The 27,840-nt window shown below is 36.6% G+C and overlaps 1 protein-coding gene across 4 annotated transcripts; it reads left to right on the forward strand.

Moving 5' to 3' along the window:
- Positions 1 to 5,390: 5,390 nt before the first annotated feature.
- tpm4b (tropomyosin 4b) lies at positions 5,391 to 27,636 on the forward strand. 4 transcript variants are annotated; one of them, XM_084411319.1, is made up of 9 exons: positions 5,391 to 5,864; positions 8,360 to 8,485; positions 16,011 to 16,144; positions 17,416 to 17,533; positions 17,639 to 17,709; positions 19,931 to 20,006; positions 21,284 to 21,346; positions 21,612 to 21,681; positions 26,871 to 27,636. In XM_084411319.1, the coding sequence occupies exons 1-9, from the start codon at positions 5,751 to 5,753 to the stop codon at positions 26,951 to 26,953; spliced, it is 855 nt and encodes a 284-aa protein (XP_084267445.1). In that variant the 5' UTR covers positions 5,391 to 5,750; the 3' UTR covers positions 26,954 to 27,636. The 4 variants fall into 4 exon arrangements, with proteins under 4 accessions (XP_084267445.1, XP_084267446.1, XP_084267448.1 ...); XM_084411320.1 differs by lacking the exon at positions 26,871 to 27,636 and adding an exon at positions 23,231 to 23,581 and having other exon boundaries at positions 5,422 to 5,864; XM_084411322.1 differs by lacking the exons at positions 5,391 to 5,864; positions 8,360 to 8,485; positions 26,871 to 27,636 and adding exons at positions 12,043 to 12,379; positions 23,231 to 23,579.
- Positions 27,637 to 27,840: the final 204 nt, after the last annotated feature.

Genomic DNA, 27,840 nt, shown 5'->3' on the forward strand with positions numbered 1-27,840 from the left:
CTTGAACTTTAAACGTGACTGTGAATGAAGGATGTGGACGGATCCGAGGCTCCTCCGGGACCGCTGGAAGCTCGTGAGCTCAGAGATATAATAAGGAGCTGTTGCATGTTCAGAAACACATCTACTACTTGTATTTGAGTTCTTGCAGCTCAACTAACAGCGCTGGTCGAGTGTACAGCTTAAATGGAGAGTTCATTTGGATTCAAGTGTCAGATGAACTTGTCATAACCTATGGAGCTGATGATTCTAGTGTGTTTCATAATATAAGAACAGAACAGAATCAACAGCTGAACACACTGAGGGCCCTATCTTGCACCCAGCGCAATTGACTTCGTACATCGACACATGTTTCATTCCTATTTTGCACCCGACGCACAGCAGACTTTTCCCTCCACAGACGCACGTCGGTAAACTAGGGAATGAACTTGTGCTCCCGGGGAGCGGTTCAGTGAAAAGAGGAGGCGTGTTCCGGCGCAAACGTTCCCTGGTGCTATTTTGCAGTTTCAGAAAACAATTCCACCACTGACCAGGACAAACCTCGTCTAAAGTCAGTGGCGCGTTGCGCATGTTATTCAGATGCTATTTTAAGGGCGCATGCTTGGCCATAATGTAGCGTGTGCACAACGCGCATACACTTTGCTTCTGTCATCTACACAGATACAGCAGTTCTCATTTTTAGAAAACCATACATTATTACAAGGAAAAATATTCCACACGAGGGAAATCATTGTGGTGTCCGTGAAGATGTGAAAAATAGGCATAAATCTAGCTTACACATTTACCCAAATTATTATATGCCTGTTTAACCGAAGCTAATTTGGGTGTGTTTCTCCGTCCCCAATGTCACTTCTCTGTGTTTTACGGCCCTGACGAGAACGTCGGTCTCCTCGGCTGTGAACCGCTCCTGGCAAATCCGCCGTTATAATAGCAATCCGCCATGGAACAAGCACGCCTGCTCTTAAAGGGAATGTGAGATGATGTTCTGATTGGTTTATTTCACGTTACGCCCAAACCACACCTATGAGTAATGAAGCTACTTCAGACCAACCCATTTTAGATTTGCGTCGAGATCCGCCCACAAAGTTACTTGTGTTTCGTGTTTGATACTTGCGTTTCAGATTGTTAAAATAGGGCCCTGTGCACTGCATGTAAAAATGTAAGTACAATCAACTTGGATGTACAAGTCATTTCAACAGAAATTATTTTAAATAAACTTTAAAAATTTGTTGAATCTAGTATAAAAAATTTTTTGGGATGATTTTGCCTGTTATTTTATTGAGATACTAGTTTTTATCACTAGTTTTTTTTTTTTTTTTTTTTTTACTTGAAGTTTTAGTAAATCTGTTGTGGGTTTTAATTTGAGTTATTTTAGTACATCAAGTTACACTAAATGAAAATGAGAAGTGCTTCCTTGACAAATAAAAGTTAATTTTTATATATTTTATTTTATTTCAGTTTACTTTATTTCAAGTAACAAAAATGTTTTAAATGTTTTTAGATTTATAACTACAATTACCATTTTTTATATATAAATATGTCTCTGGGTTTCATTTATTTTTTATTTGAGTTTGAGGTTTTTATGGTTTTAGTTTGTGTATTTCTAGTGTAGACGCTGTTTCCAGACGTGAAGTGTTTGCTGTCGGTCTCAGGCTTCATTCTCAGGACCTCAGCTATGCTCTTGACTCACAGTATCAAATCCGTCTATTCCCAAGGTGCCCACATGCTTTTTTGGGTGTTTTTACCATAAAAGGGGATGAGGAGAGTGGATGCACTTACTGTGGGAGGATCTTTTTCCCTTTCAGTGATACAACTACTCTCTCTCTCTCTCTCTCTCTCTCTAGAAACAAGTATTTTTGTGTTTCTAAGATGCTATTTCATGTCTTGAGACTATTGTTGTTTTATTTTAATTCCATTGCTCTCATTCTAGTTGGTTGAGAAGTCTTTACGTCAAAGTCTCTCTCTCTCTCTCTCTCTCTCTCTCTCTCTCTCTCTCTCTCTCTCTCTCTCTCTCTCCCTCTCTCTCTCAGTCAGGTCAATAAGCGTTGTGCCTATGTTTTTAGGTTTGGTAGCTTCTCGATTGAGGGTGGGGTATGCATATTACAAGCTGGTGGAATCTCTGCCAAAGTTTATAGAATTATGGGGAATAAATTAAGTATTATGTACACTGTATGATAATGAATTGGTTTTGAGGTTTTAAAAAGAAAAAGAAAAAAAAACAGGAAAAGAAAAAGGAAAATAGGGTGTAATCTAATGATTTATTTTTATTTATTTTTTGTGTATTTTGAGCCACTAAATCACTTTCCAGAACATTCTCATTCACGGTTCCATGCTGGTGGAATGCTCTCCCAAACCCTCATCCGGAATGCAGAATCCCTGACAACATTCATAAGACAGCGGAAAACTCATCTCTTCCGTGAGCACTTAACCTCATAAAAAAAAAAAAACTTCCTTTCCTATTCCTTTAATCCTCCCTTATCGGGCTTATGCTACTCTGACTAATACCTGAACTTCGTATTTTGAGCACTTCTTGCGTTGTTTTTGCCTCTTCATGATGACTCGCTTAATTTAGTCCTAAATTGTAAGTCGCTTTGGACAAAAGCGTCTGCTAAATGACTACATGTAATGTAAATGTGTATGTTTTTGTAAATCTTTTGTAATAATAGCAAGTCAGTGGTAGTAATAAAGGTGAACTTAATCTCTCTCTCTGCTTGCAATTTCTGAACTCAAGGAAACCTTTTGGCCATGTGGTCATTCGACAATAATAGCATGCAAAACAATATAGTTTCCTCAAGCTGCATGGACGACAATAAAGTTGAAGTTAAAACTCAGCACATCTATCATTGAAAGGTTTGTGGTTGGTACGATTTTTAAATGTTTTTTGAAAGAAGTCTTTTCTGCTCATCAAGGCTGCATTTATTTGATCAAAAATACAGTAAAAATTGTGAAATATTATTACAATTTAAAACAGCTGTTGTCTATGTGAATATATAGTATAATGTAATTTATTCCTGTGATCAAAGCTGAATTTTCAGCATCATAACTCCAGACTCAGTGTCACATGATGATCTAATATGCAAACATTTCTGTTTATTATCAATGTGTAAAAAGTTGTGCTGCTTCATATTTTTGTGGAAACCTAGATGCATTTTTTTGATGAATAGAAAGTTCAAAACAACAGCATTTATTTGAAATAGACTCTTTTGTAACATTATAAATGTCTTTAATGTCACTTTTGATCAATTTAATGCAGCCTTGCATAATAAAAGTATACTTTTTTTTTCCTTCAAAACATCATAGTGACCCCAAACTTTACAGTTATTTTTATTCAGGGCTACTGGTCCTCTAAGCAATAAGATGTTTCATTATCCGAGTGTCTCGTGAGACTCTTGTATCAGATCTGTCACTCATTCCTGCAGGATTACCACAGTTGTTGTGTTGTGTGTTGCGCTAGGCTTTTAAAAATGTTATCATTTCATTATGGGCTGTATTTTAAGACTCGGCAGCTGTTACATCTCCTCACCTGTCGGAGCTGAGGATCTCGAGACCATCATCTTCCACACGCGTCCCCTTCTGTGCGCTTAAAACCAGACATGTCTTTCTAAAACTGAACAGTGAGACAAGAGAAATAAATGTAATTGTGAGTCTTAAGAGATTCACAGCTAGTCATTATTTCAAAATAAACCCTGACTGGGGTGAATGTGTCTTGTATTAAATGGCAACTTACCATGTCAATAAATAAATAAATAAATAAATAGACATGGAATATTGATTTGAGTCGAAATTGTTTGATTATGTGAGCATTAAAGGGAATGTTGAACTGCAATTGCATGGGACAAATGATACATTCATAATAATTCTATTATCCAGAATATATAGAAAACGTAAGTCTTTATTATTTCGTTTTGCACAAGCATTCCCATCTCAGACTTTTCCTTGGCTCAGAATTCCACTTTTTCCAGTTTTGTCCTTCTTCCCATAAGCAGCCTCTCGTGTCTCTGACCAACCCTGTTATTAACACTGAAGCAAACGCTCGACTGCGGATCAAACTATATCAGAACAACCAGGAAACTCCAATGGTTGTGAAGATGACAAAAAAAGTTTTCCATTTAATTTTTTCATGCATTTAAATGTTTGAATTTTATATATATGTATATATACACACACACACACACACACACACACACACACACACACACACACACACACACACACACACACACACACACACACACACACACACACACACACACACACACATTTTACATATTAAAATCATCACCAAAATTTTAGATGAGATTTTTTGTGAAAATTGTTTTTGTTTATATATATACATATTTGTTTTGCTTATTATTACATAAATTAGGCTATATAAATAAATATATAGGCTATTAATAACATATATAATTTACTATTAAATAAATAATAAATTGTATATTATTTATATATTTATAATATCCAATAATTATTATTATCCAATAACAATAATTATCCAATATTTATTTATTTATGTAATTGTGTGTGTGTGTGTGTGTGTGTGTGTGTGTGTGTGTGTGTGTGTGTGTGTGTGTGTGTGTGTGTGTGTGTGCATATATATGCACACACACAGATTTTTTATGCAACTTGAATGAAACAGGATATTTAAGATTTACTGACTACACATTGACAAAAAGTTGTCAATTACTTTCTAATTTCAATTAACAGTAAAATTATATCAAATTGAATTGAAAAATCCTTACATATTATTCATATTTTGAATTTTAAATGAGTAAAAAAACTAGAGCTTAATAAAACATTTTTGTATAAATCTTGATGGTACAATGGGACATTTCATAGTCATAAATACATGAATAAATTTATGAATACGAATTACATAAACTGAAATGGTCAATTGACTCATTCCTTTAAACAAAATGTTTATTTAAACTCTAGTTTTTTTTTTTACTCATTTAAAATTCTTACTTCAAAATATGAATAATATGTAAAGATTATTCAATTCAATTTGATGGAATTTTACTATATACAATTGAAATGCGAAATCTTTTTTTTTTAAAGGCTTTATTTTTTTGTGTGTGATTGAATTAAATTACATTTTTTATCATGTTGATTAAATCATGGGTGTTACATATCAGAATGTTGACTGAAAAATAAATAGGACTGATGATGTTAGCTGAAAAAAAAAAGTCATTTCAGAAGCAGAGCGAGTGACTATATTTTGATAAGACTCGAAGAAACTCGTTTGAAACGTACATTGATGAGTTTGTTTTAAAAAAGTAGAGTGAGTTTGCCTTGTTTAATGAAGCATGAGGAGCCAGTAAACACTCTTATGCACATCTCGCTTCTAGTAGAAGATCAGTTACTCACTCCTAATATGGGAATCTGCTGACTTTTCTGTGGGTAAAAGGTTTGGTTGAGGAGGTGTGTGTGTGTGTGTGTGTGTGTGTGTGTGTGTGTGTGTGTGTGTGTGTGTGTGTGTGTGTGTGTGTGTGTGTGTGTGTGTGTGTGTGTGTGTGTGTGTGTGTGTGTGTGTGTGTGTGTGTTGAGGAAGGGGAGGTGGAGGACACCAGGGAATGAGTCTCGTCTCCTCAAACTCAGGTTTAAACCATCGGCAGCAGCGTTTCAGTTCAGTGTGGACTCTCCCCGCTCTCATCTCACAAGGAAAAGCGCTGTGTTTCTCTCTCTTTGTCCAGTAGCTCTCAGCTTCCTCTTCATTCTCTCTCGGGTAACACACTCCAAGAGCAAAAACAGCAGAAATGGAGGCGATTAAGAAGAAGATGCAGATGCTGAAGCTGGATAAGGAGAACGCCATCGACCGGGCAGAACAGGCCGAGTCTGATAAGAAAGCAGCGGAAGACAAATGCAAACAGGTGAGAGGAGGACGAGAAATGCTATCAGATGACATGCAAATCAGATCGTTGAGAAGAATTGATGTTTGTTAACTGAGATTGAAGTACTTGTGGTACCAGTGTAATGCTTTCAGACTTTACTTTGATTTACAAGTTATTTAATAGTTTGCATGCTTGAAAAAGTTAGCAAAATACTTTATATAGTGCCTTTAAAGTTTAAGGTCGCTATGGATGCACCACATGAAGTTGGTTTTCCTGAATTCATGCTTAAATGAGATATCGCAGCCAAAGAAATCTCTATTTCGGAGTAATTTTTCACAATATGCCATCTGAATAGTTTAAGGAGGCATGGTTTGGGAACTCTGGCTTCATTCCCAGACCCCACTGAGGGATGATGGTATCCAGGGCTATAGAAGCAGCGGGAATAATCCCGAAGCGTGCCAGCTGTTTCTCTGGGCCTGAGTGTGTTTGGAGTTGTTTACATGTCTCTGGAGTGCAGCATCCCACAAACCTCTCGACATTCCCACACATTCCAGAGCTAATGCCTGTATTATAAACATTTTCAGTTCACTCAAGGCCATTTTAAAGTATATGTAAGAATTTTCATGTATTCATCGTTTATTATGATTATTATTGCCAATGTGTAAACAGCTTGTAATGAGTCGTAAAAAAAAAAGAAAAAAAGAAATGAGACCTTCCCTGACTTTTCTAGGTTGTCTTTGAAAGCCTGTAGACTGATTTTTATGTGAAGGACTCGGGACGTTTTTGCCGGGAAAATCATAAGGATGTGATCATGTGACGGTTACGCGCGCTCCCGAGAGCCTAGCTCTTAATTACAATGACACATTAAAATGCATGTTCACGATAATACAGAATATGAAAGAGCCGATATGTACTGTAATGTCAATGTGTCATGCAAAGAAAAGGGATTAATTCAAACTATAGTTATGCCCTAGTAGTCTCACTCATAACAGTGTAATTTTAATTACCTCATCTGTCGACATGATGTCAGTGAATCGCAGAGCTGGTGTAAACATATCCACATCGATATGAGCAGATGCTTTCTTAATGCTGCTTTATTCTCACCGCTGTTGTGTTTATTGTGTATTAAAGCGTCTTCATCTAAACGTCGCTATAGTGTGTTCGGCGTCTGGATGTTCGTATATCGCTGCAAACTAAGGTTTTCTAACTTCTTTTTACTTCTAAGCGAAGAACGAAAAATAACTTCGTTGTGAGTATATTAGGGCATTGAATCACGTTCAGTCTCGTGTGCGTTACATGAGCACGAGCAGTAAGAGCTGCTGCAGTTCACCTAACGGCCACCGGTGTCGCTAGACCGTGTGTTTCCAATGGCATCTGCTGTTTACAATTTTCCACAGCTTATATTGTCGGGAGTTTTTGGAAAGATATTTTTTCCAGTGTTTCATGAGCAGAACAAATCCAAAAACACATTAGATAACAGACAGTACAGCCCATTGAAGAGATGCATGTCTGTCCCTCACAGCCTCGCTTTCATTCCCATTAAAAATCAAAGATGGCGCTGCTGTGAATGAGCCTAAGGTCAGTCGAGGTAAGTGATGATGTTTAGAAGATTCTAGAATTAGAATCACACAAACAGAATTCCAGCACAGATCTGCTCTACATGTGTCAGATCTAATGAAGCCCTCTGAGCCTGACAGTGGCAGACATCACTGATGTTTGAGTCGCAGCTGCAGACGGTAATATCAGCGTCTCTGAGGACACACACTGATCAGTGTGTTAATGCTAAGCGTGTGTTTCACATGTATGGCCTCAGAGAGACTGTAGTTCATGTAGATGCACTGTTTGCAGGATCTGAAAATACACTCAACTATCAACACATGAACGTGAACTCTCTCGCTGAACTTTCTTGAAAGGGCAATGAAGATTAAACAATGATATATGATATCACTTTCATTTCTTGTCTATCAATCAATCTATCTATCTATCTATCTATCTATCTATCTATCTATCTATCTATCTATCTATCTATCTATCTATCTATCTATCCTCCATCTATCTATCCATCGTTCCTCCATCCATCTATCTATCTAACCATCCATCCATCCTTCCTCCATCCATCCATCCATCCTCCATCTATCTATATCATCCATCCTTCCTCCATTCATCCATCCATCCATCCATCCTTCTTTCCTTCCTCCATTTATCTATCTATCTATCTATCTATCTATCTATCTATCTATCTATCTATCCATCCTCCATCCATCATCCATCCATCTTTCCTTCCTCCATCTATCTATCTATCTATCTATCTATCTATCTATCTATCTATCCATCCTTCCTCCATCCATCCTTCCTTCCTCCATCTATCTATATCCATCCTTCCTCCATCCATCCATCCATCCATCCCTCCATCTATGGGAGCCCCTCGAAAACAAGATGGTTCATCTCAAGGGGTTAATCCTAATAAATAAATTTCTCTAAATCTATCCATCCATCCATGCTAATATGTTCTGTTGTTGGTTTTGTTTCGTCAGCTCGAGGACGAGTTGCTTGGTCTACAGAAGAAACTGAAAGGAACTGAAGATGAACTGGATAAATATTCAGAAGCACTCAAAGAGGCTCAGGAGAAGCTGGAGCTGTCTGAGAAAAAGGCGTCAGACGTGAGTATTCAAGCGTTAGACGCTTTTCACTAACAAAATCATTTTTCTTCAATGAGACGACAAAATCAAAAACACATGTGATCACCATAATAACTCCCTCATAACTTTTATATGCATGTGGCAAATCTTTGCACCTGGTCGGGATGCGAAGCTTCAGACAGATTGTTCTCATTCCAGCGACAAAGGTGCTTTAATCATAGCGGGAGCATGTCAGCAGCTCCATGTGGAAAAAATGGGAAGAAAAAGTTTCCCCACATTCCTTTTCGGCTACCGTTGACAGCCTCGAATAAATGTCTTTCCCACTCATTCTGTTACCGGACGCCCCACAGACGTCAAACGTCTTCAGTGTGCAATTTTCTAGCAAAGGCTTACTTGAACCCATCGGCCTTTTTTTTCATTTTAACTGTGGAATCCGGGCTCACATGCAGAGGAAATGGATATTTAGGGCGAGAGCCACCTCTGAAACCCACAGGGAGAAAATCCAGACCGCAAAGCATGAGAGCCAGAGCTGCACAACCGAGAAACATTATAAAAAACTGTCTGGACGTGACGTCCACCGTCCCAGAGCTGCATTCTTTCAATGCACTGGGAGAAAATGTGCTGCAGAATTCTTAAAGGGACTGTATAAATAATAAACCCATTCTTTTTCCTCTGTGAAACGCTTAATTGATCCATTCAATGAAACCACGTCAAGCTTTGAAAAGACCATTTCATTCATTATGACTCCTGTGCTATATTTACATTCTGCATTTGGTAGACACTTTCATCCAAACCGACTAATTGCATTGCATGCATTTTTTTAGTCAGAAAACCCTGGGAATGCATAAACTGATGTCGCAACTTTTGTCGCAAAATGAAACTTAATTATCGCCTAGCTCTTTATATAAAGTTTGCATGTTCTTTATCCGCATATAGCCTACAGTACACTCACATAAAGTGATATATATATAAATCTTGATTGCTTGAATCATAAATGTAAACTATATTATCATCCAGCTCAAATCTGCTAAATGTGACTATAAAATATTATAAACATTAAAATCATGATTTTCCTGAAGGATTTACGCTGAAACAAGTTTCACTCAGAAACTGCTAGTAAATTTCACAAATAATTAATAAGAACAAGCTGAAATAGTAGTATAATCTTTGTATTATTTACAACTTCCAAAAAACAACAAAAACATGGTAACACTTTCTTTAAAGCCTGTATTTATAATGCATTATAAGAGTATTATTAATGAATTATATTACATGCATTATGCCTTATGACAACATTATAATATGCTGTATCATCTGGTAAATAATCATAACAACAGTTACAATACATTATAATACTTACCTATTTGTGGTTATAACTTTTAAGAGTATGCATTATAACACTAGATAAAGCCTGCATTTATAATGCATCATACGGGTATTCATAATGCATTATAATGCATGCATGCTGCTTTATAAGCAAACTTCTAATGTGTTGTATTATCACATGAATAATTGTAACAACAGTAATTAAGCATACCCTTATAATGCATTATAAATACAGGCTTCATAGAAAGTGTTACCAAAAACAGTGTATATTCTTTCAAATATATATATTCAATGCCAAAAGCATTTATAAAAAACGTTGTTGTCCTATTTTATCTAATATTTGTGTGTATTTTTATGCTTATTAGAATATGATACGGTAAGCGTTACAACATACTAACCCCAAATGTTTCTTCACGTTAATTTAAATTGAGAGTTAGGAGCTGTCTTCTGCAGCAGACATCAAGGAGGCTCACTAGGCTTTAGATATTCTTGTTATTTTTTGTTGAACTATTTCTTTTAAATAATAGATAAACTCTCTGAAAATGGACTCACCCCAAGCTCTAAAAATACTGATAGTTTGTTTCTGTTTCATTATATTGACAAATTAGATTTAACAATCCAGACGCTCCTAAAATTAGATCATGGTGGCACAATCTCTTAACTTGTGTAATATTTCTATACAAGGCAACAGTGTCTGTGCAGAGCATGAAGTTCACTTCATTTCTTTCCTTTCACTCACAGTTACACACACACACACACACACACACACACACACACACACACACACACACACACACACACACACACACACACACACACACACACACACAGTGCAGGAATGTGAGGAATTCAACTAAAGCAAACAATGAACCTTCAGCCCTTGAATCTAATGAATCCAACTCATGGGGGGAGAAACACACACACACACACCCCAAACCATTTGCAAAAATACTCCCACACATGCTGGAATTCACTGATTGGAACACAAATGCTATTGCAATAGCGTCATACAGTGAATTCTCATTTAAAAAGAATTTATTTGTCGCTCACTCTTGTTGTCTTCACACTGACGTTTGATTAAGGCCATAAGCCATTCGTTAAACTGATTTAACCCTATAGGTAAACACCCTTAACTGTGGTAAAATCAGCTTGGCTTGCTTTTATAAAACAGTGGGTAACGCGTAACACATCATGGTTTAATAAATAATGGCATATTAATAATAATTGGAGTAATATTCTTCTGGCAAGTAATGCAATTCATCAGTCTGACTATGTCATCCAACGAAGCAATGGAGCATTGATATATAATGTGCACTCACAGACACAGGTGTGTGTTGATCACATTTTACAAATGTGTTTCAATGTGGCTCATGCGATTATCATATTTACTGAGTCGGACAATATAACTGTTTCTGTCTGGACTTGGAGAACGTGTTTCCTAGCTCTTGTCTGATCCATAACCTGTAAGAGGGCCAATGATCACAACAACACTTCCTCATGAAGAATATGTGTTCTGAAGACCATATGGAGCCCTTCTCAGTGTGTGTGTGTGTGTGTGTGTGTGTGTGTGAGCGACCGAGCAGATGTATATGAGCTATATGTACAACTGTGTCTCATGTGCACATCCACTTAAAAATCGTATGTATTTGTGTGTATTCTTGTAAATAATAACAGATGCATGATTTAAATATGATGTAGAATAGCTTCCCATCTCATGTGTCTTCCCATCTTCCCATCTATCACTTTATTTTTTGTTGTCAGGATATAAGGATTAAAAAAAATTCCGACTCACCAAACATGTTAGTTGTATAATATTTATTTAACCTATTTTTTTTTTAATGTTTTTTTTTAAATACAAAGCTTTAAAAATCACATTTGGGGTGTAATTGTTTGTAATTTACACTATAGAAAAATTAGTGAAAAAAATTGGGCATCATTGGGTATCCAATGTATTGGGATTACCACAACATAACCCTATTAAACTCAATATAATACGTCATCTGAGAGTGTGTTGTAAATGTGCATGACGTTTCAGAAAACTGACTGAATTCCCCTGTGATGCCTGTGTGTCCTCTGTTAACATTGCTAATGAATAAATGATTTAAACTAGTGTGAAAAGTGCTTATTTCTGTGCATTGAGGATTTTACCTGATGCAATCACACGTGGTCATTCATTAGAAACACCAAATATGTCCAGAAGTCAGCACATAATAGTAGCAGAAGTCAAACAGGAACACCACCCCCCAAATGTCATCTGAAACCCGCATCTTCTTCCTGGGATTGGACTCTTTTTCTTTTTTTTGCGCATTCCTGCCCTTTTTTCCAGGATTCCTCATTTTGCAGCGGCGCGCGCCAATAGAAAGTTTGCGAGTTTTTCAAGCAGCGGATCCACATCTGCGCTCTCTGCTTATGAAGTGATTCATTTCGCCATTTCGCTCAGGTGTTGTGTAAGGTTTGGAGATGTCTGTGAAGTCTTTAGACTCCGTGAAGAGGAAGATCCAGTGTCTGCAGCATCAGGCGGACGAGGCGCAGGACAGAGCGCAGTTTCTGCAGACGCAACTGGACAATGAACGAGACCTGCGAGAGAAAGTGAGGAATCCATGATCTTTCCTCCTCTTTCTTTCTCTCCTTCTGCTGTCTCGCGCTTTTCACTCGTTTCGGTGCTCGCTGAACACAAACAGCACAGACCGGGGCTAGTTGTCACACTTTAGTGAACGTGTTGGTGAAGTTGCCAGGTCCAGTTGCACAATTGCTTGTTTTATTGTACAGTCGATTATATCGGAATATGTTATTTTTGTGAATTTTATCCTCAGAAATTCCAATAGGGGGGAGACCGGGGCTAGTTGTCACATTGTTTACTCCAGGCAATATTATTCAGTTTAGCTTGGCACAATAGCGGGGCATGTTGTCACAATGTGGTGTAAATAAATGTACAGTGAAAATCTGTCTTTTAATAGTTTTTGTTATTTATATCCTAAACTTAAACAATAAAACAAGGTAACACTTTATTTGGTAACACTTGTGTCATTGTTACATTATGTTACATGTATAGTAAGAACAGTAAATTATGCATAATTTCATGCAACTAACATTCAACCGGACCCTAATCCTTCCCTAACCCTATAGTAGGCTACATGTTGTTAATTAATATTACTCAGTACTTAAATATAATTACACTAATAGTGACACCTTAAAATAAAGTGTAACCCTTGTTGTTAAGTACTGAGTAATATTAAGTAACTACACATGTACTTACTATAAGGTTAGGATTAGGGTTTGGTTTGGTTTAGGTTTAGCATGCTTGTAATTATGCATAATTTAATGTTGTTACTTTAGGAGATACATGTAATGTATGTAAATGACACTGTAAAATATGTTACCTTAAGCAATTATAAACACACACATAAAAATAGGCTATGCTAAAATTTCAACCCATTGTTTTGGCCAATAAATATCATGACGATTTGCCCCAAACGGGCATTTAAAAGATAAAAATACCTTTGTTTTAACAACACGAGGTTTAAATGAAAATCTACCTTCATTGAGATTTCGAAACCTCTAGAGAAAACAAGCTTTTGTGTAATCAGAATGAATGAATGAGGCATTTAGCGCTCTCATTTGTATTGTGAAAGCCCTATTTATTTATTTATTTAGCCCTCATCAGGGCTAAATGTCACATGTGTTTTAAATTTTGTCTTTAGTTTATTTTGGTCACGACAATTGTTTTGTGTTTTATAATTGTTTTACTTTTGCTGAAGATATGTTGTTATATAAGTTGTTGAATATGGCTAGTACAAATCAGTGCCAATAAACAGCAGGTTCCCATTGTGACAACTTACCCCATAATGTGACCACACTATAGTCAACCAGTGTTAAATGAACTTGGGCAATAATGGTGGAAAAATGTTCAATTTTTTTTTTTTGTAGTCAAGACTTTAAGGTTTGTGTCTATACAGAAATGGACTTCTGGCCTGATTTAAAATACTTGAAACTTGATGTGTATCAGCTTGTGTTGAATGTGCACACAAAATAATGTCTCTCAGGGAGGGTTTGGAAAACCACTTTAAAGGGTTAGTTCACATAAAAATAAAAATTCTGTCAGTAATTACTCTCCCTCATGTTGTTCCAACCCTGTAAGACTTTCGTTCATCTTCAGAACTCCATAGGCTTCTATGTGAGCGAGATCTGCCATCCCAGAAAAGTTAGTAAAGACATTGGTAAAATAGTCCAAGTGACTACAGCGGCTCAACCTTAAGTTTATCAAGCGACGAGAAATACTTTTTGTGCGCAAAAAAGTCGTGCATGACTGAATCTGGAAGAAACTCCACACCGTTTTCCACATCACACCTGTTACCTCATCATAATTTCTGCTCACTTAGACCTGCTGTTTGAAACATTAAACTAAACCCATAACACGATGCCGTGACAAGAACCCCTAAAATGTTCTACATATATGAAGTGCCTGACGGAACCCTTTAAAGTTCCATTTAGAACCTTTTCTTCTAAGAATGGAATACAGCAGCAAACATTCTTTACATCCTCACTTCCTGTCTGATTGGTTGCAGTTTGACCCAGATGTCTTTTCAGCCATACAGATTTTGGAAAGGCACGAGTTGTCACTTACTAAATACATTCAGCAGATGCAATGATCTGAAAGGATTTATGATCTGGTTCCTCACCTCCAGCAGATATAGAACAGATTTATGCTCTCCAGGAGCATCAGCACTCGTTGATTTACTTTTGAATGGTTTCGTGGACCAACCTCCTTCTGACCTCAGTCTCAAATGATCATTTTATAGCTCTAAACTCTTACTATATGACACAAATTGAGTCATTTGTGTCTAGGAGAAACATCTGAGACGGAGTTAACCCTGTAAAGCCTGAATAATAATCAGCACTTTATTTTTTGATAAAATATAATCAAAATGCATCAGGTGCATCAGGCTTTTATGACTCATATAGTGAGAATAGCTCATAATCACGGAAGAAAAAAACACCTGTTTCATTTAGAGACTCTAAATGAGCACATATATTTAGATTTACATTCATGCATTTGGCAGACGCTTTTATCCAAAGTATCGGACAAAAAGTAAGATGAAATTCTGATAGCTTCTAATGTAAACCAATGAGATCTTATAACAGTATAGCTGAATACTTACATAAAATGCATATAAATATCAGTCATCACTCTATATCTGCTATGCTATTTAAGTGCTTAGCTTTATGATAAAAGCTCTGTAGTTTACAACATGTAAAGCAATGTAAAACAGACGGCATGTAGGAGATTGGGTTTATCAGCAAAGTTTTGATCATGTTGATAATTATAAATTAATATATCAAATATTATACAGTATAGGCTTAAATACTTTAATGAAACGTAATGTAACTGTAAATTCCATTACTTATGATATTTGTGCATTGAAGACCAAAAGCGTTTGATATTTTTCTTGTAGCCATTTTGCTTTGTGACTTTTAAGGAGTCATAATGGTATGATAATGCATGCGTGTTTGAGGCGTGAGGCCCACTGTGATCTGTGCAGGAGCCAGGCGACAAACTCTCATTCAAATGAGTCAAACTGAAAGAATGAGCTTCCACTCTTTGTGGGTAGAAAGCTTTCACATGCCTAGGTCTGCCTCTCTGGTCATAATGGGCAGAGCTTGACGTCCAGCTCCCCCTCTCTGGTAAAAATGGGCGGAGTTTGATGCCCAGCTCCACCTCTCTGGTAAAAATGGGCGGAATTTGATGCCCAGCTCCACCTCTCTGGTAAAAATAGGTGGAGTTTGATGCCCAGCTCCCCCTCTCTGGTCATAATGGGCGGAGTTTGATGCCCAGCTCCACCTCTCTGCTTTAAAACGGGGCGGGGCTTGATGTCCAGACCCACCTCTCTGGTAAAAATGGGCGGAGCTTGACACCCAGCTCCACCTCTCTGGTCGTAATGGGTGGAGCTTGACGCCCAGCTCCCTCTCTCTGGTCATAATGGGCGGAGTTTGACGCCCAGCTCCCCTTCTCTGGTAAAAATGGGCGGAGTTTGACGCCCAGCTCCACCTCTCTGGTCGTAATGGGCGGAGCTTGATGCCCAGCTCCACCTCTCTGGGCGTAATGGGAGGATCATTTTGCTCTGCAGTGAGAGCCACTTGTTCCTTAAGGATCTTTGATCCTCCCTTATTCCTTTCGATTATAACAGGGATCTTTAACCACTGCTTCTCTGTATGTGCACAGGCGGAGGGTGATGTAGCCGCTCTGAACCGCAGGATCCAGCTGGTGGAAGAGGAACTGGACCGGGCTCAGGAGAGACTGGCCACTGCGCTTCAGAAACTGGAGGAGGCAGAGAAGGCGGCGGATGAGAGCGAGAGGTCAGTATTATACACACACACACACATGCATCTGTGCACACAGGGTCAAGTCAAGTCAACATCATTTCTGTATCGCTTTATACAATACAGACCGTTGCAAAACAGCTTTACAAGGTTAAACAGGAAAATAATCATTCAGTGATGCGATACATTTCTGCTGTAAAGCAGCTCTAAAAAGACTATAGTAAACAATCTTTGTTTAGCTGAAATCAGTTCAGTGTTGATTCAGTTTGGTTCAATAACTGCGTAAAGTTCATCAATTATGGTTCAAATCATCTATAAAGCAGCTCTGCATAAAACAGTGATGTCATCATCCAGCTCAGTTCAGTTCTCAAGGGTTTCAATGATATTAAAATGACACAGGTCAGAACCAAATATTGTCATAATATCCACCTTATTATCATAATTTCCTCTGTGTTCAGTCTTCTCTTTAACATAATGGTACCTCAGTTAATAAGATAAAACACTTGGCATAAGTTAATGGCTAAAAAGTTTGGGTAACACTTTATTTTACAGTGTCCTTGTTACATATGTTACATGTACTTACCATAGTAATAACAGTAAATGATGCATAATTACATGCAACTAACCCTCAACCAAATCCTAATCCTACCCTAACCCTATAGTAAGTACATGTAGTTGCTTAATATTACTCAGTACTTAAATATATAATTACACTGTAACAATGACACCTTAAAATAAAGTGTAACCAAAGTTTGTTTAATTTTTGTTAGCTTTATTTCACTGTAGGTTTTTGAGTTTATCAATCCTCTCTGCTTTGCATAATGTGTCAAGTGTTATTTGATGTACATCAGGGTTATTATTGTTAACTAAAGCTAAAACTAAAACCATAAAATTGTTATTTGTAACAATATAAACATTTACTGAAATAAAATAAAATTATAAAACAACATAAACTTATTTTATTTCTGCTTAGTTTAACTTGATCTACTTAAATAACTAAAATGAAATCAACTAGACCTAATAAATAAAAAATAAATAAAAACAATGTAGCCATTTTTTTTTTAAAGACAAAAACAATAAAATTATTACAATTTTAACTGAAATAAAATTGAAAACAGAAAATAAAAAAATAAAATCTACATCAAAATATTAACAAAAACTATAACCGGATGTCAATGACACATCAGTTGCACACTAAAATGCATGCATTATTTAGGGAATAAAATTGTTCATTAAGAATGGCCCACAATAAAATGCATAACAAAACATGTGTATGATCTGTTTATCTGTGTGTGTTTTGCATCCAGAGGCATCAAGGTGATTGAAAACCGTGCGATGAAAGACGAGGAGAAAATGGAAATTCAGGAAATACAGCTCAAAGAAGCCAAACACATCGCTGAGGACGCCGACCGCAAATACGAGGAGGTCAGGCGCACACACACTTATAATACAGTTTACAGATACTTTATCATTTGAATCAGGAGTGGTTGTGTAAAGATCCTCTCTGAGTTCATGTGTGTGTGTTTGCAGGTCGCTCGTAAGCTGGTGATTTTGGAGGGTGAACTGGAAAGGGCAGAAGAGAGAGCAGAGATTGCAGAACTGTTAGTACCCACAAAGTTCAACACAGTACACAGATTTTAAAAAAGAGGACCTAATGTGCTTTTTTACATGTTCATCTTTCTTTAGTGTGTAATGTTGCTGTTTCAACATGAAAAAGCTCTGAGTTCTTCTCTATATCAGCGTCTCTGTTTCTGAACTCCCTGAAACGCCTCCATTGTAGTCTTGAGTTTCTTCCGGGAACGAACACGTCACAAAATTCCTCATTTAAATAATGAATGCGCAGAATAAAGGGGCGGGGCCTGGTTGAGTTAATTAGTAGTGTGTTGAAACTGGTGGTTATTGACCGATTGACCAATCACAACACACTGCTCCAGCCGACCAATCAGAGCACAGTGTGCTTTTCAGAAGGAGGAGCTTCATAGAGACAGGAATTAAACAGAGCGTTACTGACAGACTGGGAAGAGAGGAGCCGCAACAATGGAGAATATGTGAAAAAGAATGTGTTTTTGAACATTCAAGCGTGAAAACCTGTTTTAGAGCCAGAAAACAAAATCAAGACTTTGTAAAAGGGCATAATAGGTCCTCTTTAACCAATCAGAAGTTGCTTACTGAAACTTGTATCAGATTCAGTACAGGTCTGTGCTCTGCTAGAAAAAACAGCATCGGGCCCTATCTTGCACCCAGCGCAATTGACTTTGTACACCGCCGCATGTTTCATTCCTATTTTGCACCCGACGCACAGCGGACTTTTCCCTCCACAGACGCACGTCGGTAAATTAGGGAATGAACTTGCGCTCCCGGGGGCGGTTCAGCGAAAAGAGGAGGCGTGTTCCGGCGCAAACGTTCCCTGGTGCTATTTTGCAGTTTCAGAAAACAATTCCACCACTGACCAGGAGAAACCTCGTCTAAAGTCAGTGGTGCCTTTTCAGATGCTATTTTAAGGGCGCATGCTTGGCCATAATGTAGCGTGTGCACAGCGCACATACACTTTGCTTCTCTCATCTACACACAGATGCAGCAGTTCACATTTTTGCAAACCATACATAATTACAAGGAAAAATATTCCACACGAGGGAAATCATTGTGGTGTCCGTGAAGATGTGAAAAAATAGGCATAAATCTAGCTTACACATTTACCCAAATTATCATACGCCTGTTTAACCGAAGCTAATTTGGGTGTGTTTCTCCATCCCCAACGTCCCTGACGGGAACGTCGGTCTCCTAGGCTGTGAACCGCTCCTGGCGGCGATATTTTTTTTCCCAGGATGGTAGGGGAAGACTCATGAATATTCATTAGGGAAGTCATCCCTGATTGGTCTTAACCCCAGTGACGGGTAGGTTTAGGGGCGGGGTTAGGGTTAGGTCATCAGACCCCCAGTGGCGGTTAGGTTTAGGGGTGGGTTTAGGGGTAGGTCATCAGACCAATCAGGGATGACTTCCCTAATGAATATTCATGAGTCTTCCCCTACCATCCTGGGAAAAAAATATCGCCTCCTGGCGTGCGTCTGGCAAATCCGCCGTTATAATAGCAATCCGCCATGGAACAAGCGCGCCTGCTCTTAAAGGGAATGTGAGATGATGCTCTGATTGGTTTATTTCACGTTACGCCCAAACCACACCTATGAGTAATGAAGCGACTTCAGACCAACACATTTTAGATTTGCGAGATCCGCCCACAAAGTTACTTGCGTTTTGCGTTTGATACTTGCGTTTCAGATCATTAAAATAGGGCGCTTAAAGTCAACATGCAACACCCAGAGATCAAAGCCCATTTTAGTTGCAAGCTGACATTTTTATTAAAGATTATAAAGACAATTATTTTTTTCTTTGGAATAACATGCACTGATGAATTGTGCAGTATTAGACCAGGAACATGACGTAGTCCAATTTGATTTTATGTTCACTTTAAGGTGGTTTCTCACAATTCTGAGGTTTGTTCTTGAAATTCCCGGTTTAGATGTAAAATCTGAATTTCAAAATATACACTTGGAATTGCGAGAAATAAAGACAGAATAATGAGATATACATTTTTTTTTTTATTCTGTGGCAGAAACAAGCTTTTACAGTGTCTTGCTGATCCAAGCTGGTTGAAAAACTTGTTAAATATTTGAAAGTTAATGGATTATGACGTAATTCAACATCAATATTGATAAGCAGAAAACGACTCTTGATGTTATTAAAATACTTGGTCAGAAACTCCCATTCAAGCTGTAAAAAGATGAAGAATACAAATGTTTTATATTTATTTAATTTTTTTTACAGTAAAGGTGGAGATCTGGAGGAAGAACTGAAAAATGTAACCAATAATCTCAAGTCCTTAGAAGCTCAATCCGATAAGGTAAGTCAGCTGACTTATGACCCATAATTCCACGGGGCAAATCCAAAGCTTAGTTTCACTGTAGTTAAATACAACGAAACATTTAAACATGCATAATTAGGACAGGTAAATAAATAAGCTTATGAACTTTTCAAAGTGAAAATAAAATGTATCTCGAATTTTTTTATGTTGACGTCCGTCCAATCAAACTCTGCATAAATTCATCCGCCACTATGTGTTATGGCTAATAATAAAACAATATTTAGCTCAGAGTTTGTTCAATGTTAAGCTGGTAAATCACACTTGTGCAATTGTTTATTTATTTACAAAATTGTGAATTTTCATATATTGTGGATTTATATACAAAATTTATATACAATTTATATACAAAATTGTGGATTTTTTATATATTGTCGGGCCTATGCATTTCATGATAATATCAATACATTTCATTTACATTATTTATGTATTAGCAGACGCTTTTATCCAAAGCAACTTACTAGAGTACAACAAAACAATTCATCAGGGAGCCAACAATATTTGTAATATTTAGGAGTATCATTGACAAATAAAGTAAAAATGTTATTGCTTTTGCGTCCTTATTAGCGAGAAGAAGAATATTATTGGAGTGGAAGTCAACAAGCCCGCCTAAAGCCTCAATGTGGTTATGTGATCTATTATCATACTTAAAATTAGAGAAAATTAAATATTTAATGAAAGGATTTGGCAACCCATGATTACATATTTTGAGAAGATGAAGACTCTCCCACTTATTGATCAATGTTAAATATGATCACCAATTGGGGTTTTGTTTTATAATTATGTACGGACCACGAATATGTCAGAAAATTTTATTATTGGCTATGTATGTATGTAATATATATATATATATATATTTTTTTTTTATTATTATTTATTTATTTATTTAAATTTAAATTGTTATTAGTATTACTATTTTTGTCTTAACCTTTATGTAATGTATGGTTAATTATTTTAGGGTTATAATGGGGGAAAAAGCTATAATGGATTATTATATTATCTATTATTATAGAAAAAGCTATAACTTTAATTGTATGAAGCTTCCTGTTAATGCTTTGAAAAAGTTTATAAATAAATTATACAAAAAATATATATATATAAATATATATATATATTTGTAATATTTATTTCTTGACAATTCAATTTACTTTTGCACAATGAACAATTCTGGTATTATGTTGCTACTGTGAAACTTGAGTTTTAAAGCGAAGTTAAGAACCGAGAGTCTAAATAACCTTTTGTTTGTTTCCTCTCTGTAGTATACGGAGAAAGAGGACAAGTATGAAGACGAGATCAAAGTTCTCACTGATAAACTGAAAGAGGTGGGAAAGTTTAACCTAAAACAACTGTTTATTCTAATAGTTTTGCATGCAAGTACACAATGCAGATGCCGATCCATGGCCAACCAATAGCAAGCATGCAATCTCATTATACTGAACTAGGGGGCGATTGAGTCTCCTTGCATTAAACCAGATGTGTCATTATTAGAGAAATGAAATGTTTAATGGACACACACATGCATTAGTATATTTCATGGCCATTCTCTGACGTTTCACTCAATCTTTCCCTCTGTGTTTTTCCCCTCAGGTCGAGACTCGTGCAGAGTTTGCTGAAAGGTCGGTGGCTAAACTGGAAAAGGCCATCGATGACCTTGAGGGTAAGTTCCCGCTTCCCGGTTCCTCCCTCACTAATGACGTCACTAATACCGTCCGCTGGAATTTAACCTTTGTCCCATTTGACTGTGTGCCGGAGCTAGTCAAGCTTTATTTGTCTGTTCATTGTAGTGAAAGAAAGAAGAGCGGTGATAGTGCTAGCATGTTTGACCTGTTTGACCTGTATTTGATTAACAATGAGTTTTAAGGGATAAAGTCCCCCTGTAGTCAATAATTTTATCCCTTAAAACTCATCGTTAATCACCAAAATGACACATTTAAACGTGTTTAAGTTTAATTTCTTCATATACCTTAAAATAGCTTGAATGTAACTCCGCACTCTTGCTTCATTTAGTATATGCGGAAACATGAATATGCAAATGAGCCCCGCCTCCACTCACTCACACCAGCTCAGAGATCCAGTCGCTCAACTTTACTGTAGTAATCGCTGCACGAAGGCAAAATGGTTTAATTAAGTCATATATGTTTGAACCAGAAACTGATTCGGAAGAAGTTGAAGAGCGAGTTATACAGGCTCGTCTATGAGTCAATGCATCAGAATGATCAGAATGCTTTTTATATATATCACTCACTACGTCGGACAAATAACCGTAGTTGATATGGTTAGCCTTTGGCTTGACTACGTTATCAAACAGCTGGATAATGACACTATTGTCTTCTGTAGAGCTGTTAACAGCTGAAATTGAATTGTTCTCATATTTGATGAAGTTGCTTTGAAACAATCTACACTGTATAAAGCGCTATAGTAATAAACGAAGAAGCAAACGCCCAAGGCATACACAGAATAAAGGGGCGGGGCCTCGTTGAGTTAGTTAGTAGTGTGTTGAAACTGGTGGTTATGTAAGGGGCGGGGCATTTCCCAAACAGGCTCGAATCACTTGACCAATCACAACACACTGCTCCAGCTGACCAATCAGAGCACAGTGTGCTTTTCAGAAGGAGGGGCTTCATAGAGACAGGAACTAAACAGAGCGTTACTGACAGACTGGGAAGAGAGAAGCCGCAACAATGGAGAATATGAGGAAAACAATCAACATTCAAGCATGAAAACCTGTTCTAGTAGAGCCCGAAAACAAAATCAAGGCTGCGTCCGAAATCGCATATACTTCCATAAAATATAGAAGGCGATAGATAGTATGTGACAAAAGGAGTATGTCCGATTTCACAGTACTCATAAAAGAGTAAAAGAGCCCGAATGACCTGATTCTTCCAGTGAGATTCTGCATGTGATGAACACTTTACTATCCCATGAGGCCACGGGAGAGGATTTGTGAATGGCAGGGAAGCTGACGCTGGTTGGTCACATGATAATGACGACATGGCGAATGTAGTACCTACTCAAGAGAGTATGCGATTTCGGCCGCAGCCCAAGATTTTGCCCAAAGACTTGATGTGCTGTGTCTCGTCCTCTCAGACCTGTTGAACTGACTGTTTCCTTTCTTTTCCTCTTTTTCTTTTCCTGTTCCCGTTTCCCGCTTCCTCCATCCTCTGCCGAAACACCTCTCCTTTCTGCTCTTGACCTTTGACCTCCAGATGAACTCTATGCTCAGAAGCAGAATTACAAGGCCATTAGTGAAGAGCTGGATCTTGCCCTCAATGATATGACCTCATTATAGAGGGTTTATGTGTCAGCAGTGCTTGAGCTGAATATTATGAGTGCCTAGATGTTACTGGATGTAATGTGCATCAAAGACAGATGCGTCACTGTGATTGACAGCCTTCTCGTTCAATCAAGCACTGCTGCTCTGCATAAATTACCCTGTGGCTTTCTGATTGGCTGTGCCTCTTGTTTGTCTTTCTCTGCTCACCCTGGTGCCTTACATATTTGCAGTTTGGTTATTCCTCTAAAATGTAATAAATATTTTCATCTCTTTGAACACTCCCACTTGTTTTCAATTTCTTGCTTTTACGAATATAACATATTTCCTGCCTCTCTAAGTCTAGTCTTAATCTTTCTCCTTTTAGTCGTCTTTGTAGCTCTTTTCGTAATAAAGAAGCCCTTAACTTTTTTATACAACACAATTGATAATTACTTCATATTAAAAATGTGAATGATCCTCTTTTGTATAGCATAATGCTGAATATATATACATGTATATATATATACACTACCGTTCAAAGGTTTGGGGTCAGTAAGATTTGTAATGTTTTTAAAAGTAGTATCTTCTGCTCACCAAGGCTGCATTTATTTGATTAAAAATACAAACAAAAACAGTAATATTGTGAAATATTATTCTAATTTAAAACAGCTGTTTTCTATGTGAATATACAGTAAAGTGTAATTTATTCCTGTGATCAAAGCATCATTACTCCAGTCTTCAGTGTCACATGATCCTTCAGAAATCATTCTAATATGATGATTTGCTGCTCAAGAAACATTTATGATTATTATCAATGTTGAAAACAGTTATTTACATTTTTATTTCATGATGCTTTGATGAATAGAAAGTTCAATAGAACAGCATTTATCTGAAATCTAAAGCTTTTGTAACATTAAACACGACCGTTCAAAAGTTTGGGGTCAGCAAGAATTTTTATTTTATTTTTGGGGGAAATAAATAAAATAAATCAATACTTTTATTCATCAAGGATGAGTTAAACTGATCAAAAATTACAGTAAAGACATTTATAATGTTAGAAAATATTCTATTTTAAATACATGCTGTTCTTTTCAACTTTCTATTCATCAAAGAATTTGAAAAAAAAAATTCAACATTGATAATAATAATGAATGTTTTTTGAGCATCAAATCATCATATTAGAGTGATTTCTGAAGGATCATGTGACACTGAAGACTGGAGTAATGATGCTGAAAATTCAGATTTGATCACAGGAATAAATTACATTTTAAAATATATTAAAATAGAAAACAGTCATTGTAAATTGTCATAATATTTCACAATATTATTACTGTTTTTTTTTATTGTTTTTTATCAAATAAATGCAGCCTTGGTGAGCAGAAGAGAGAATGTTTTTAAAAACATTAAAAAATCTTACAGACCCCAAACTTTTGAACGGTAGTGTGTGTATATGTGTGTGTGTATATATATATATATATATTAGAGTTGAGCCGGATACTCGGCTGAAACGAGTATCCGGTACGGATAAAGCACTTTTGTCGAGTACGAGTATTATACGAGTAATACGAGTCAATATCTGTGCTCGGATTGAAAAAAAAAGAAAGTTATGTTGAGATTAGGGCTGGGCGATATATCGATATATTTATTTATTTATTTATTTTTTAATGCGATATGGAATTAGACCATATCGCATACCGATATAGTTCAAATTTGCGCTGTGATCCTTGCTCCAAGCAAGCTGCTGACCCGGAGCTCTCTGCACTGCTCCCCGCACCCCGCCCCTCCTTTTCCACTTTGCGTGCGTGTTTAGAGCATGTTATGTTATAAAATGAAATAAAGTCTTTCACCTCAGAAAAATTGACTTTCTTGTCCTGTCAACCGTTATACTGTAGTCGTAGCGCACACTCAATTGCACGCGCAAATGCGGCGTCGCGCGCTGTGTATCGCCTCACTGTATATAAAGTGCAAAAGAAACTACGAGCATGCAACGCCGTTACGTTGTAAATTACACAAAATAAAAGTAATGCAGGTATGATTTTCATTCTATTTACCAGGAGCAGTTTCCATGTTTCATTAACAGTTCTTGTATTGTGTAGGCTATTCACCATGGTAACTGTCGTTTCCATATTAACCCCAAAATGCCACTATTTTTCTTTGTGTTATTTTTTATATTTTTAAATGACTGTGGTGGCTCATATAATAAATAGTCTCTGCTCATACCAACATTGTATTAACAAAAACTAGTTTGGGACTGCTATTTAATACCTTTAGCATTGGCATAATGTTTATTTATTATAGTCTTTACTATTAGTCATATTCTTACAATTTATGTTAAGTAAAGGGGGACAGTACTTGTGTGTGTGTTAACAAATTTTGAAAAAAATAAAACATGAAAAATAAAAAATATTGGGATAGCCTATATATATCGTATATTGAAATTCAGCCTAAATATATCGGGATATGACTTTTGGTCCATATCACCCAGCCCTAGTTGAGATGAAAACTCTTGTTCATTACATTTTACTTCATAATTGCAACAGCATGTGTTGTATTCATTGTTGCAAAACTTGTTCTGTAGTTCGTTTGTTATCGTGATCAAAACCATTGATCTGAAGCTCAATGCTGATGCTGTCATGTAAATATTTTTTTAATCAGCAATAAATATAACAATTTCTGATCAACCCATATCAATTGCATGCTTAAAATAACATACCGGTTAAAGCCCCGCCCATTTTAAGACAACCTGACTCACTTCCGGGTTAAATCCCGCCCACTTCCGGGTTAGGCCCCGCCCAGTCCGAGTACAGATACAGATAATTCATATGGTTAACAGATACAGATACAGATACAGATACAGATAATGCTGTACTCGCTCATCCCTAATATATATATATATATATATATGCATATAGCACAGCATAGTGCTTACATTTACATTTATGCATTTAGTAGACACTTTTATCCAAAATGACTTACAATACTGGAACAAAAGCAATTCATAGAGCCTACAACATTCATGATGTATATCCGTAATGTAATAGATTCATAATATACACAAGGTTTATGAGACAGCCGGATTAGGAAGCGGACTTGAGAAGAGGAGAAATGCTGACTTTTTTTTTTTTTTTTTTGCTGAGATATAATATTGCATACTGTAGTACAGCTATCTAATATTTAGTAAGAACTCAGGAGACTTTCAAAATATTTATACAAATGTTTTACTGCAAAATATTCCAATATATGCATAGGTTGACAAGAAGACTTGGTTTCCATTTCCATGATAACAAATTTTATTTAAAATAGTTTGACACTTGTGGCTCTTACAGAAGCATATATCACTTAAAACAATCTCAGAGCACATTGTATTACTGTATTTAAAAAGGTTTATGAATTATAGGTAAAAATTTAATTTCTTAATGGAGTCAAAATGAATGGGATTTACCGTAACCCAGCTGTGGTTTAGTTTACTGGTCTAAAGAGGGAGCAGGTTTGTTATGAAATCTGTTTACAAAAATTGCACAGATATTTGCAGTGATCAGTGATGTTTATATGGAACCAGTAAATTCATGTCTTGTAATGCTGGTTTATTTCAGAGAGTCTGGCTGAGTCAAAACAGCAGAACCTGGAGATGCATCAAGTCCTGGACCAAACGCTCCAAGAGCTCAACAGCTTGTGAGCAAACCCGAGAAGAAATCCATGAGGAAGTTCAGTTGTCAACCATTCCAGCAATGTTTTATGTGTTTCTGGTTTTATGTTGTAAGTTATGTTACTTCCATCCATTATTGTCTGTATTTTGCTTTGTAATTTTCGGATTATTTCATAATGCACCTACCGTGGTCCATTAAATAATAATAAATAATGTCTTGTTGCTGCCATTTGTCCCATTGGCGCAGATTAAATACAAAATACATAAACCCAAAATACTCCTTTAACGGTTAACAGTACTTTATAGATAATGACCAATAATTGCATGTAAGAAGGTTTCCCTTTTTAAAACTATTTTTCCATATTTTTTTCTAACCTGGAAGGTCAGTGCTGTTTTATTTATTTCTTTTGATGAACATAAAGAGGGAAGTTATCCTTAAAACAGTAAAAACGCAACAAGTGTCAGTAAATAAACCAATTATTAAATCATGTGTTAGGGAAATGTATGCGAATGTACTAAAGGTTGTAAAGGCATTATGTTTAAGAACAATTGGACTGATTTTTGGCAATAAGAATTCTTTCATAGTTTGTTGTGGGACCATTTTGTACCCTTGATGCCTGCCAGATTTATTTTCACTGTGGTTTGATGTTTTTTTTTTTTTTATACCTATGTGTAAACTAAATAAATGTTTATTATTACTTATTTGCACATCACTTTCCAGTCTATGAGAATTGCATTGAATTATTTCAATCAATATTTTGCAAAGAAAAATCAAGGCCGTTTCGGATCAATAAGATTTCTTGCTTTTTTACATTATTTCCATGACATTTACCCTTAAATTCTCTTTATTGCAATGCAAAATGTATTTTATATATATATATATATACACACACACACACACACACACATATATATAT

Source organism: Rutilus rutilus (genome assembly GCF_951802725.1).
Source record: "Rutilus rutilus genome assembly, chromosome: 6".
NCBI lineage: Eukaryota > Metazoa > Chordata > Actinopteri > Cypriniformes > Leuciscidae > Rutilus > Rutilus rutilus.

Coding starts and splice junctions, on each gene's coding strand:
- tpm4b (XM_084411319.1), top strand. CDS start 5,751: ATGGAGGCGATTAAGAAGAAGATGCAGATGCTGAAGCTGGATAAGGAG. Junction 8,486..16,010: donor CTGAGAAAAAGGCGTCAGAC/GTGAGTATTCAA, acceptor GTATGTGCACAG/GCGGAGGGTGATGTAGCCGC. Junction 21,682..26,870: donor GGCCATCGATGACCTTGAGG/GTAAGTTCCCGC, acceptor GGTTTATTTCAG/AGAGTCTGGCTGAGTCAAAA.